This window comes from Parus major, chromosome 2 (genome assembly GCF_001522545.3).
Source record: "Parus major isolate Abel chromosome 2, Parus_major1.1, whole genome shotgun sequence".
Taxonomy (NCBI): domain Eukaryota; kingdom Metazoa; phylum Chordata; class Aves; order Passeriformes; family Paridae; genus Parus; species Parus major.
This window is the reverse complement of record NC_031769.1, coordinates 75,430,100-75,443,219: the sequence shown is the minus strand read 5'-3', so window position 1 is coordinate 75,443,219 and position 13,120 is coordinate 75,430,100. Positions and strand designations below refer to the sequence as shown.

Here is a 13,120-nt window from a genome sequence, read left to right as displayed (position 1 = left end):
TAACTAATCTGCAAGCAATTGCATTTTTAAAATTATTTTTCTCTTGAATTTAAAGACTTTGACAGATGGCACATGTAGAACCTGGAAAACTTCCTGAATTGGCAGAGTGACCATACCCCTGCCATTTTCCTACCACAGTATCTGTAGGTGCGTAGGCTGTGTCTGCTTCCAGAGCACTGGGCGAAATACTGTTTCCTCTGCTGGGAATGTGCAGATAAGTGATAAATCAGAAAAACATACCTGGTGATGGGCTTAATTTGCAGTTAATAGACAACATAATCTGCTGGTTATCTGAGTAATTTGATTGTGACTTAAACAATCCATTCAGAGCAGTGACAATCTCCAGGGTGCATACATACAGTGTTTTCCATACAGGATTAATATAAATCTTTTAGATTGTGTGAGTTTGTTTAATGCTTTTGAGAAGCTGAGACATCAAAGCTGTGCCTCACAATAGTCCATTCTTTATTCTAGAAAACGTCATGCCAGAAATGAGTCTTTTCAAAATTAGACTTTTGAAATGTAGTTTATCACGACTGTTGTTATTTCAGGGCCTCTGTCCAGGGCAGAGCTCTGTAGCCAATAAAAGCACATGAAATCGCTTGGTTCTGAATGTGCACAGGCTGTCACGCTTGATGCTGCACGACAGTTATTCTCATCACTGAATGTTCTGAGTTTTGTAACGGTGATCGACTACATAGTTTATTTCCAATTTACAGTCCTTTGGAATTTCTCTCCCCCATCTAAGGCATTTTAAGAAAAGGGAAAGTAACTTGGCACTTGAATACCTCTTTGCAATTTGTGCTGTGTAAATTGCATGGAAAGAGCATGTATGTCTGTGTGCAGCCACAGTCTTTGATGAAAAGTGACACACTAAATACCATGCTTAAAGACAACAGCACAGGAAAAATTGGTGTTTTTATTTTTAAGTTCTTATATTTATCTACTGACCATGTGAATTGGTGTAGAGTTCTGTCCCTATGAAATTTATTGCTTGTTGATGTGATACAAAGGACCTTAGGTCTTAAAGGTGAGCAAAGGCTTTTTGTATTCCTGGGGTAGGACTAGGTTGATAAACTGTTTTTAGACAGATAAAAGAGATGAGATCTTAAATCAGTCTTAGTGTGTGACTGAGCAGGAATGATACCGTCTAAAGATTATTACTTTCCTCTGTTTCTGCAGTGTTAACAAATGAGTACTCAAGAATGTAGTAGTGAAGCGAATAGTTCTTGATAAATTATGCAGTCTTGACTCCAACTATTGTTTGAGATAATTTATGATCTTCTACTGGTGTAATAGGGCTGTGGCATAAACTGCAGCACACCCTAGAGTAGACAAATTGGTCTGGTATTGTTTAGGAACATATTTAATCTATCTTGCTATAAGTGAATTGGAGCCTTTTGCTGAAACGTCAAAAGACCAGTATTATGATATTCAGTCCTAAATTACCTATCATTAAATTTGCAGCAGTTGTGCCTTTTCCTGACATCTAAATACTGTAGTGATAATAAATGTAAAACTGTTGCAGTGTAAAGCTCAATTATTTTCTCTTACCCCTTTATGTAAACTTTCTTTAGTCTTGGTGGGCTTAGAGGCTAATAATACAGTTCTCTTTGTATTTTCCCAGCTTCATAGCAGCTATTTCAGTGGCTTGCTTAATTTCTCTGTAGATGTGCTTACAAGAAAGAAAAGAAAATGTTATTCCCCTAAATGAAAAGATTTTTAAGAGCTTTTCTTAAATCTTTGCTTAATTCACCTGGAACAAACTGTGTGATTAAAGTGAAATCTTCTAATCAATCTTTAAAACTAACTGCAAACTTTCAGGTGTGGAGAGGTAGTTAGAAGGCTGTAGACCACTGTTTATATATTTAAAGACTAGCAATAGTGCAAGTTGAGTAAACTGCCTACAGAGTTAGATGCTTGATGTTGCTTCCCCCCCACCTTTGAATCCTGTAAGACTTTGTGTTTAATTTTTTTTATTCCTATAGTATTTATGTACCTAGAATAAACAATCATATTTGTGCATATTTGGTTAAATGGATTTTCAGACTTGGTATTGCCAAAACAAGTTTCCTCCTGGGGTAATTGGCTGTATGAACTGATCACTGCAGAAGCCTGGGAGTTTGCCTACCTTACTGACAGAGGAGGAGGCTACCATACTTCAGCCAAACTCATCCTGGAACTAGGTAAAGTAAAGCTTCCTTGATGAGTGCATGGCTTATGGGCCATAGGTGGGAATTTGTCTGGGAACAGCTTGTCCAAGATGTTTTTCTACCCTTGTCCCTCACTTAACTGTCACATAAATTTTGTTGGCAGCTTTGGTTTGGTGACAGTTCGTGCCTACCAGAGAGCAATGGGTAGCCTGTTTAAAACTTGGTCTTTTGTTTTGAACACATAATTGATAATTAACAGCAAACCAGAAAGGAGCTTGCTTGTGGTAGAAGTAAAAGCTCTGACTGTGCTGTGCAGCCTGCTTTCTCTTCCCCAGTCATGCCTTTTTCATATACTTATGGAGGTGGCATTGCTTGTCTTACACTGCAGAGATGTGTCCACACTGGTAGGAAGAAATACTGGAGCAGCAAATAGTGCTTTATTTATTTATTTAGGTTTATTTTTGTTTCCTTTGTTATGAGGCAGTTATAATAACTTTCTTGACATTGTCCTGCCTTATCTTTAGTTCTTTAGGCATATGTACCTCTAAATGTTTTCAGATTTATTTTCAGGCTCTGTTTGGTCACAAAGTGATGCTTTAAAAAAACCACAACTTAACCTTGCAAAGTTACTGCTAGTATTCACTCAAAACAGCAAGTGCAAGACTTGAATGAATTTGTATGTAACACTCTGTTTGATATATTGTGTGAGAATGAAACCATGGGGGAAAAGGCAGGCAGGAAGGGATAAAGGTTAGAAGTTGTGTAGCCAGGCATTGAAGGCTGGTGCTGAGTAATGAACTTGGTGATCTTGCAACTTTTTTACAAGTTAAATGATACTGTGTTAAGTGACTGTCATCTTAATTAACACAGAGATTTCAGTGTTTTCTTTCCACAGTTGAAAACATAGCCTCAGGTAGTGAGAGCCAGTTTTCAAATGGCTAGGTTCCCTGTGAAGGGAGGCCTTCATTTTTGCCTAAAGAGTGGAAATAAAACAGGAGCCACAAAGCCTGGGAATTAGTTATGTTGTACTTTTAATTTAAATATCAAATTGAATGTGTTTGCTAGGCTACAGGCAGCAAATGTGCACATTTTCTACTTCAAGTTGGTGCAAATCCTCATCACCTCATCTTGATCATCTTGGTCTTTCTCCTCCAACTGTTTTGAATAACAAGTTGATGAAATGTCTTCAGTATGGTTTCTGACAGTTTGTTTGTACTCTGCAGGTGCTGGGAAGCAGTAGATGTAATTTGAAGAAAATTTGAAGGAACAAATGGCTTTAGCTGGCTGCCCAGACTCCTTTTTACGTCTTCCTTATCGGATAGTAAGTTGTGAAATTGCATGTTTGTGTCAGCTTGTGGCATTATATTGCTGTGTGGTGGTGATTGATTGTGCATTCAAACTTTTCATCAAACTGCTAATAGCTGTTTGGCAATTCTCTGGGTTTTGCTAACATTTAGGAAACAGCCTCTGTTACCATCCGGTATTCAAGTTCTGCTGCTGAAAAAACATTAATATATACGGATTTGATATTTGTCTTTAAAATAGCCATTTCCTATTTGGGAAAAGGCACTTGTTTCCAAAGAAAAGGTGGCAAGCTACAATACCTATGAAATGTCTTGCACCAAAATGTATCAGTTTGCAGAATGTTGTATTTGTAGGAACAAAGGCAGAGATTTTTACATTTGGTTTGATCCTATATTTTTTGAGTCATTGTGCTGTATCTAAGCAGCCAATATACAAGAGTATAAATATACAAGAGTATATTTTAAAAAAACATCAGTTAAATTCAAAGATACTCAATAAAAATGCATGTGAAAGTTTTCTTTTTTCCCTGGGCAGTTTTAGTTGGCATAATGCTTGCTTTGTATTTTTTATGAAAACGTAAATTGCTAGTTTGGATATGATCTTTTCTTTGCACTTTTTATCTTCTGTTTTCATAATATGATTACTACCCTGAGGCTTCAGTTATGATTTTGGATCCTGCAGATACACAAATAATTAAACAGTGTCATGTGACATTAAAACCTTTTCCTATTGTCCCAGGAGAAACATTGCTAGTAGTGATTACTACAGTCCTGCTACTCATTTGGAAAAAAAAGAAAAAAAAGCAGATAAAAACAAAATTTCCAAAAAATCTCTTTAGGATTAGGATTCATGCATGTTGTGTAATATGTCAACTTACAATTTTTTCTCCAACAGGAAACCTCTAATTAGTTAAATGTGTAATGTTAGCATATGCTGAGTTGTCAGCTGAATGTACCTGAATGCTTTTCCCAATAGCAGGAAAAACATAACAGTTCTTTTATAGCTTCTTTTGCAGCTATAAAAATAGACTGGACTTTGAGAAATTGGATGTCCTGAAAATCTGTTACTATACTTGGATCTATGAGTTTAAAAGAATATGTGAATAGATGTGCCTGGACTTCATAATTTTGATGCACTGTGAAGTTATGCTTCCAATTCCTTTAGAGCATCATCTGAGTCATGATGTGAAGCTGAGGGAAAGGAGAGCTATGTAAGAGAAACTTGACATTCTAGGCAGTCATTTTTGAGCTGCAAATTCTTTAACTGACTGTCAATCTCTCCTGTGAAAACAGTGTCTTTAGTGGTTCCATAGGAAGTAAAAATGTGCATTTTCATTGTCACTTCCCTTTCTCTGACAAATGTGGTAGATAATCTGCTTTAATCTGGGGCAGCCAGCAGACTGGAAGTGTCAGAGCAACATGGAGTGACTTAAGATGGTGGGAAAGTGACTCAGTTATTTTTGGTCAAAGCTTACTGTGTATTAACTTCCCTAAGTGCTTATAACCAGTTTGAGGACTAGCTATGGAAGCCCATTCACAACTACTGTGCCTTCTGTCAGAGCTGAAGTTTGCATTAAAAAAAACCTGAACATCTGTTTTTCCACCCCTACTAAATCTGACTTAGGAGCTTTCATCAACTTGTCTTTCAAATTTGGCTGCAGTGAAAGCATTTTGTTGGTAAAGGGCTGAAAGAAGGTTAAACTAAATATGCTCTAGATTAGAGTGTAAAGAAGTATTCTATTTTTTCAGCACATTTTCTTACTTAATGTAATGAAAAGCTATCAAGGACACAGTTCCACAGATCCCAAGGTCGGGACCTTAGTGCTGGAAATTCAGTATTAGAATAAATTGACACATTGGAGGTTGGGATTATGTTCAAGGCAAGAAAAATGAGAACTTGGATAAGTGAGTATGCCCTACAGAATATCCTTTAGAATGTCTTGCTGCCAATCCACCTTTTCTAATTTTTTTAATGTTTTTGGAGAGATGGGCAAGATGTAGATATCTGACTTTCTTACTAGGCTCTTTGTTTGCAAGGTTTACTGCTTTCAGAACCTTTCAGGTCTTGTTTAAGAGCTTTTTTCTTCTTTTTCTTTTAACTTTCTCAGGAGTTACCACATAAACCTGTCACACTTGAGTGCACTCTCCTTGAAACAACCCCTAGCTCTGTTTTAAAAAAAAAAAAAAAATAAAAAATCAATACTGGCTTTCAGGAGTCCTTTCCAAATTCTTGAACTCTTCAATAAAAATCCGGCAGTGAGAATTGGCAGTATTTGTCTTCTGTTCCTGGAAATTCAGAACATAGTCCCAGAATTTCTCAGAAAAAATGGGATGATTTACTGTGTTTCCGTTCTTCTGCAATCTGTAGTCATAACAGTATTTATGTGCAGTGACTTGCACTCTTTTGGAATATTTAGTTCTTTAACCCTTTGCTTTAATTGTACAAGTTTCTGTGACAGAAATAACAAAAAAGACGGGTTTTTTTCTCAGTTTGTGAAGATAAAACTTTGGGCATGCAGGAGTGTTCTGTTTCTTTTCTACCTTCTGCCTTCTGTTTGTTTTCTCATGAACAAGATGCAGGTATGACTTCAGTAATAATTAATATAGTTTGGTTTTAGTGAGCTGAATTCTTATTTGAGAAAGAACTTGTAACTTCTTGTAAAATGGACTACAAGTACTTGGCCACAAAGTAGGGAGAAAATGGAAATTGCTTTCTCTTATGTGTACAGAGCTGTGGATTTCAGGATTGCTAATAATCGTCTTGATCAGATAAGAGTGCAGAATATTGCACATCATACTTGAGAAGCTTTGTGCACTTCAAGAGTAGGAATTAAATACCTAAGAGAATTAATCAGAGGCTAGCTACTGTAATGAAAGCCTTTTTCAGTGATGTCAGATTTGTGGATGTGAAGGTGATTTGCTGCCCATACTAGAACTACAATAGCAACATTGCTTTCCCTTCATCTGGAGCAGCAGTTAGGCTGCTCTCCAGGTTTTAGTATGGTAGTTTTTGATCCTTGTTTTCAATAAAATGATACAGTAAGTTAGAAAACACCTTTGGAGGTCATCTGATCAAAGTCCATGCCATATAGTTTTCCTAGAGTGCTTCATCTTAGTGAGTATGTTTTTTTGGGAAACTTGCTTCTTTTTTATTTTTAGTGGCTTGCTTAGGGTAGGCAGTAAGAGAAGAGGGGGGTCTCTCTTTTAGTGAGAGGGGGGAAAAATCCCATTTTGACTTGAAAAAATCTCTGGTTTATTACCTTGATGGATGCAATAATCCTCACCCTTGTGACATCCAGGTGCCTTCTATATGACTCAGTCATCTCTGCCACTTTGATATTGAACTTAACAGTCTGTTATTTACTGTTAGTATAGGTATATGTGCTTCAGTCCATGTTTGTGTGCATAAAATGTCCTTGTAAATGTATTGTAAAAAAAACTGCATGCAAAACATTTGGTTGCAGAATTTGTCTCCAGGTGGGCTTGGAAAGGGCTGTTGAAACCTGTGTTTTGCCCCTCATTGTCTGCCTGACACTGTTTGAGTATCTTTGTTAGCTTGGCTGTTGTCAATTGTTCAGCGATTCTTTGGAGATGTCATTTGCCATTTGTGGTAAGAAAGATGCCAGGCCAAAATGGTTCTGGTCATTCCCTTTCTCAGCTGGGCAGGGGGAAGAAAATACAATAAAAGGCTTACAGGATGAGATAAAGGTAGGAAGAAATCACTCACCTAGTACCATCACAGGCAAAACAGACTCTGCTGGGGGAAATAAGTTTAATTTATTACCAATCAAATCAGAGTAATGAGGAATAGAGATAAATTTTAAAAACACATTTCCCCCCGTCCTTTCCTTCTTCCCAGGTTCTATTTCACTCCCAATTTGCTCTCTCTCATCACCTCCAGTGATGCAGGAGGATGGGGCATGGATACTACAGTCAGTTCATTACATGTTCCCTGACAATCCTTCCTCCTCAGGGGAAGGACTACTCACACACTTTCTTTGCTCCAGTGTGGGGCCCTTCCCAGGGAAACAGATCTCCATGAACTTTTCAAGTGTGGGTCCTTCCCACATGAGCATAGGTCCCTTCTTTGGGGTGCAGTCCTTCTGGAACAGGCTGCTGTGCCTTGCAGGGGGTCACAAGGCATAACCTGCTCCAGTGTGAGCTCTTCTCTCCATGGGTGCACAGGTCCTGCCAGCAGCCTGCTCCAGCGTGGGCTTCTTGCAGTGTCACAGCCTCATTTGTGCGCCTACATGTTCCAGCACAGGACCCTGTCTGGGCTGTAGGTGAATCTCTGGTTTCCCTGTGGGACTCTGCAGGGTGCAGGGACACAACTCACCATGGGCTGCAGGGTAACTTCAGCTCCAGTTCCTGAAGCACTTCCTCCCTCTCCTTTACTGACCCTGGTTTCTGCAGACCTGTGTCTCTCGCATATTCCCACTCCTCTCTTCATCTGCTATTTGTCATGGGCCTCCTTGATTTTGTTCTCCCACTGAGACTCTCCAAACCACACTGGGTCACCTCCCCTACTACTGGGAGTGGTCAGAGAGGAGAATTGGAGGCACAAAAGGCAAAGATAACAGCTTAAGATGAGAACAATTTACTGGGAACAGCCATAAGATAACAAAAGGAACAGTAACAGCAACAATATTAACAACAGAACTGTTTCTTGCAGAGTGATTTCACATGGAAAATGCTCATGGAACCTGACCAGTGCCAGGCTTGCTTATTAGGAAGGAGCCCCTTCTCCTCAGAATCCCCCTTTTTCCACCCCAGCAATGAGGCGAGGTGGAATAGAATAACCTTCCTGTCCTAGTAATGCTGCCTCCCAGTTACTGCAAACATTAATCCTGTCTTGGTCAGAACCAGGACACAATTGAACAGATTTTTTTTTCTTCCTCAAAGAAGCCACCCCTGTCCCTCCCACCCACTGTCAAAGCCTTCTCACACAAATCCAATACATGATTTTCTAGATTCAAAACAAATGGTAGCTTAATTTACTTCTATTAGGCTTAAGCATTCAACGATGACACTTGCATAAAATTAGTCCTGGAGTTTTGGATTTTCATGCTTAGAGGACAATATGGAAGGACCAGAGTGCACAAGCAGGCTTTCAAAGTCCTTGGGCATAGCTAAGTGAGAAAACACCAGATGCATTATTACGTTGCATCATTCTTCTACATATTGCATAAAGAAAAGCTGAAATGTTGCTACTGCCAATGCAGAAAGTCATCAGATTTGTGAAATATGGTGTCAGTCAACAGATCTTTTATTGACATTACTCTTGTTTTAACAGTTTACATGTATGTGGTGGAGAGGGTTGATGGACTGGAGCAGACAAAGTACAAAGCAGTGTGAACATTAGTGAATGTTTTTACAAGACATGTTGCCTCCAGTATGAAGTTATGAAATCTGTCTCCCTGAGTGCAGACTGGAAATATTTTTTACAGATAGAGTTGATGCTGCTTATTAGTTTTCATTGAAAAGCAACTGAAGCTAGATTTCTAGTTTTTATTTTTCTTGGAAAGAAATCTTTTAAATCAATTTTAAAAATTGTCCCGAAACCAGTTATTTTCATTAACATTGAACTAGAAGTGTACTTACCTCCTAAAGAGGAGTTAAAGTGTATTTGCCACCATTATGGTGAATCATCAGAATACTTTATATGAAGCAAAATAACATGGAAGAAATTTGTATCTTGCACTAAGCTTATATACAATTGATTACAGTTTCCCCTCTTACAAGAAATAGTCATAATGGTTTGTTTGTTTGTTTGTTTTTGATGTACCACTTTGCCTTTCTACATTTCCAGTCACAAGTATGTACCCTACTGTTTACACTTCTGCTTTTGTATTCTAGTTTACAGAAGTTGGTTGGCAAAACATAGTCTTTCTTTGAAGGTGAATGTATGCAAGGAATTTCAAGTGGCTCAGTCCACATTTTCCAATAATATGAACTTTTTCAAACCATCGAGAAAAAAGATGGGAGAAACTTTTTTTCTCAAGAAAAAAAGACTCAAAATACTTTAGTGGTCAGTCATACCATTTTCTGTTTGCATTACTACTACCATTGGTCATGAAGCAACGCAGATGTTCCAAATCAAGTGAGGAAATAAAATAAAGAAGTTTAATTTTGCATCTTCCTGTTAATGATTTCATGCTTAAACACTAGACTGACCCTGTCATTACATGCAAGCAGTCTCTTGAGCTCTGGTTTTCATTCATGTTTAAGCTTAGGGTTTGCTACTTTTAAACTTGCGAGAAAGTTGAGGGGGATCTTAGGAATGAATTTAAAGACATTAAAATGTTGTAAAGAGAATGAAGCCAGGCTCTTTTCCCTGGTGACCAAAGCCAGTGGACATGATATGAAACACAGGAGGTTCCCTCTAGATGCTGGGCAATGCTCTTTCACAGTGAGAGTGACTGAGCATTGTCAGAGGTTACCTAGGAGAGGTAGTGAAATCTCCATCCTTGGCAATCAACCAAAGCCATCCAGACATGATCTCAAGCAACTGGCTGTAGGTGGCCCTGCCTGAGCACCTGAGCAGGGGATAGGACAGGTGACATCCAGAGGTCTCTTCCAAACCCAATCATTCAGTGACAGTGTGAAAATCAAAAGCAGTTGGGCCTCTTTAGGTTCTGACTTGTATGCAACTTTTAAGATGATACTTCCATACTGAAAAAATATCCACGTCGTTAAGAACAGACTATTTTCAGTTGTTCTCTCACAAAACTTCATGAGAACATTCTGAAGCAATGGTAACAATCAGTTTAGCAGACTATAGCACCAAACAAAATCCTGCCTATTTCTTCATGAGTTGGATCTTTTCCAAAGGAGTAAATATTTAACAAGCTGTTTACCAACTGGTTATTTTGGAGAAGTACCAGTATGAGTTTTTTCATGTTACTAATAGCTCTAATTTAACTAAAAAGAGTTGATGTACCAGTCTTAAGACAGCTTCAGACTTCAAATGCCTGCATAAATATAAGAAGATAAAAATCTGAAATACAAAGGAATGGAAGCAATTTTTTTTTTTAAGCTGCACTGGTTATAGCCAACTGGAATTACATTATTGATAGTTTGGGGGCTGTGCTTTTAATGAACCTTCCTCCTACAGATGTTCTGTGCTCTACATATGAGTAAATAGTAACCAGTGGAGAAGATTATTTTGTTTTTTAGAGGAAGATAATATTGCTGTGTATTTGGAGCTGTCACTTTTGAAGAAAGCACTGTGGCTCAGATAATTCTTAGTGTTGTTGTCTCTGCCAGTTGGCTCAGAGAGATCTTTTCTATCCTTCGAAAAGACCAATGTTATAATGTTGCCTTTTATTTAAGTATTTCCAAGAAATATATCTAGATACAGAGCTTATGTTATGCCCAGTACATTTTCTTGCCTTACATAGTCTAAAGAGAATGTTTGATCAAAGGAAGGACAATATTTCATAAAAACTTATTTATTTCTTTTTTAAGTTAAAAAAGAAGGGAGGAAAAAAACTCCTCCAAGCTACCACCCGAAATCCTGTGATTCTGCATGAAGCTATTTGTGTGATCAAATCTGAGAATTTTCCCATTTCTAGGAAGAAACTGTGGGTACAGTTTCCAGACATTATTGTTCATGTGATGCCTCATGGCACAGATCTTATTTCTACACTTGCACCCTTTCCACACTGTACAGAAGCTGCTGATTGAAGGAAGAATGGAGAGCCTGAACTCAGCGTGGCCTTGCTGTGGTTAAGATGCCATTTACTCAGTAAAGCTAGGGATAAATATATCAGGTCTACTTAGCACTAGCTATGACTGAAAACATCTTTACCTGCTCTTTTTGCATCCACTAAGAACTTTTTTTTCCATTCCTAATATAATGTAATCTAAAGTGCTCTTTTAAAAAAAATTATTCCTAGGTTCTTACAAAACCCTGCTGCTTTTTGAGATGTATTTTTCATTCCTAGTGTTGCAGGTATGTTCCCTTCATGGAGAGGTGGGATGGAAAGTGCTGCTCACAGCAAGGGCTTTGTTCTTGTATGGCTGACTTAACTTTGCTGTTCAAGGATGGAATTTTACCAAATTGATCACCTTTCAGGAATCCTTCATGAACAAAAGGCCAGATTATTGGTAGTAATGGCCTTCTATGCTAGATAGTATTGATATTTTAATCTGAGGCATTAAGATACAGTGTTTTTATTTCTGGTTTTGAAAGAACAGTGAGCAATCAAAGGTAGAACACAAATTCCCAGCAAAGCTCTCAGGCTTTACTGCTATTTTAAGATAGATTTGGCCGGTGTACTGGTACGACCAGTGCGCATATTTGAAATTCTAGTCTCTACTATGAAAAGACAAGCCCTCAGAAACAGCCAGTGGTTTTGGAGCATGCTGGTCATTTGCAAGCTGAATGTTAAACAATGACTTAAGACTCTACTACACACTGGCTGTAGCTCTTGATGCCTGATACATTGGCTCCATTTTTTGACATAATTTTGGCAAGTGGAGGAGCCTGGCAATCCTTCATGCTAGAGGCTGTAGCTCTAATAAAGCACTGTAGTTATTAGCACAAGTAAATAGTTGTCCATTTGTGCTTCATTAATGCATATTAGTCATACCGTAAATACTGTCATGCTGGCAAGTTCCCCAGAATAGTGAATACTTCTGTACACTTCAGGAGGGGGTTTCTGACAAAGTGGTGTTGGCATCTCTCTTGAAGAAGTTCTTGAAGCTATTAGGTTAGGAGAGTGACAGGCCATTATTTCAGCTCGCATGAGATTTGTAGAGTTGATACTTCAGTGGAGGCAAAGATGTTTTTTTGATGAATTTTATGCTGTTGCAGTAGGTTCTTCTCAAATATTCAGTTGTCTTTTCTACAGCCTTCAGCTATATTGAGGCAGGTTGCTTTGGGCTGTGGGGAGTATAATTGAAGTGCCTACTCTTCTAATGAAAATAGATGTTCCAAAAATCCCATATAATTGTCCAATATTGCAAAATTTTAACTATGTATTTGAAGAAATAAAAACCTAGTATGTGCAGCTAGATGAACGCAGAAGGCAGGACAATGACCCATGATCTGTGTAAGTATTTTGGTTTCTTAAGAGATAATACCCTTAGTACAAATGGTATAAAATTACAAACAAGTATGACTTGTTCTTTGGAGCAGGCAGCATGTATTTACGAGTCACTTTCTTTTTTTGTTCTTTGAGTTTCTGACAGTGACTTCCAGAAGGACTTGTTCCATACTCTTGGCAACTTGTCAAGGCTGACCAGCTTCTGGTTTTTCATATTGTCATCCTCATCTGTTTTGAGGAGCAGTGTGTTGTCTGCTTCTGCAGTCACCAGGATCATTCTCTGATTAATGACTTACTCTTATGAAGATAATAGAGGGTAGCCTTGCTAGTGTAGAAGTGACTAAGATCCTTAGCATCTTCTAGTGCATCCTATCTGCTCCTAATTAACTTGTCTGGTCCCTAACATTTCTGTGAGTAATGCTTCGATCCTCCAGATGCTGACACTGGTGAAAGAACTGGGAGACATGAGGAGGAACTAGGAGGACTGAGACAAAAAAATCATTGTTTTTTTGTGTCTTTAGCTGCTGGATCCTGTGCATAGCTGAGAACTAAGCTAATATTAGCCATCCTTTTGTCCTTACTTGCCTATATAACAATTCCTTGTTTTTTTCTT

General features: G+C 38.2%; 2 protein-coding genes across 11 annotated transcripts in view; one reads left to right on the top strand and one right to left on the bottom strand.

The window, feature by feature from the left end:
• Positions 1–13,120, bottom strand: part of CDH18 (cadherin 18) — a 1,344,136-nt gene that overhangs the window by 444,589 nt on the left and 886,427 nt on the right. The gene's annotated exons all lie outside the window — the stretch shown is intronic.
• Positions 1–13,120, top strand: part of GRB10 (growth factor receptor bound protein 10) — a 146,822-nt gene that overhangs the window by 32,458 nt on the left and 101,244 nt on the right. For all 5 annotated transcript variants that reach the window (XR_001525455.1, XR_001525453.1, XM_015653131.1 and 2 more), the window contains exon 2: positions 3,377–3,474. Coding sequence is in view for 3 of the 5 variants with exons in the window: in XM_015653131.1 (XP_015508617.1) it covers positions 3,424–3,474 (51 nt within the window). In the remaining 2 variants the exon portion in view is untranslated. The remainder of the gene's footprint in view (positions 1–3,376; positions 3,475–13,120) is intronic.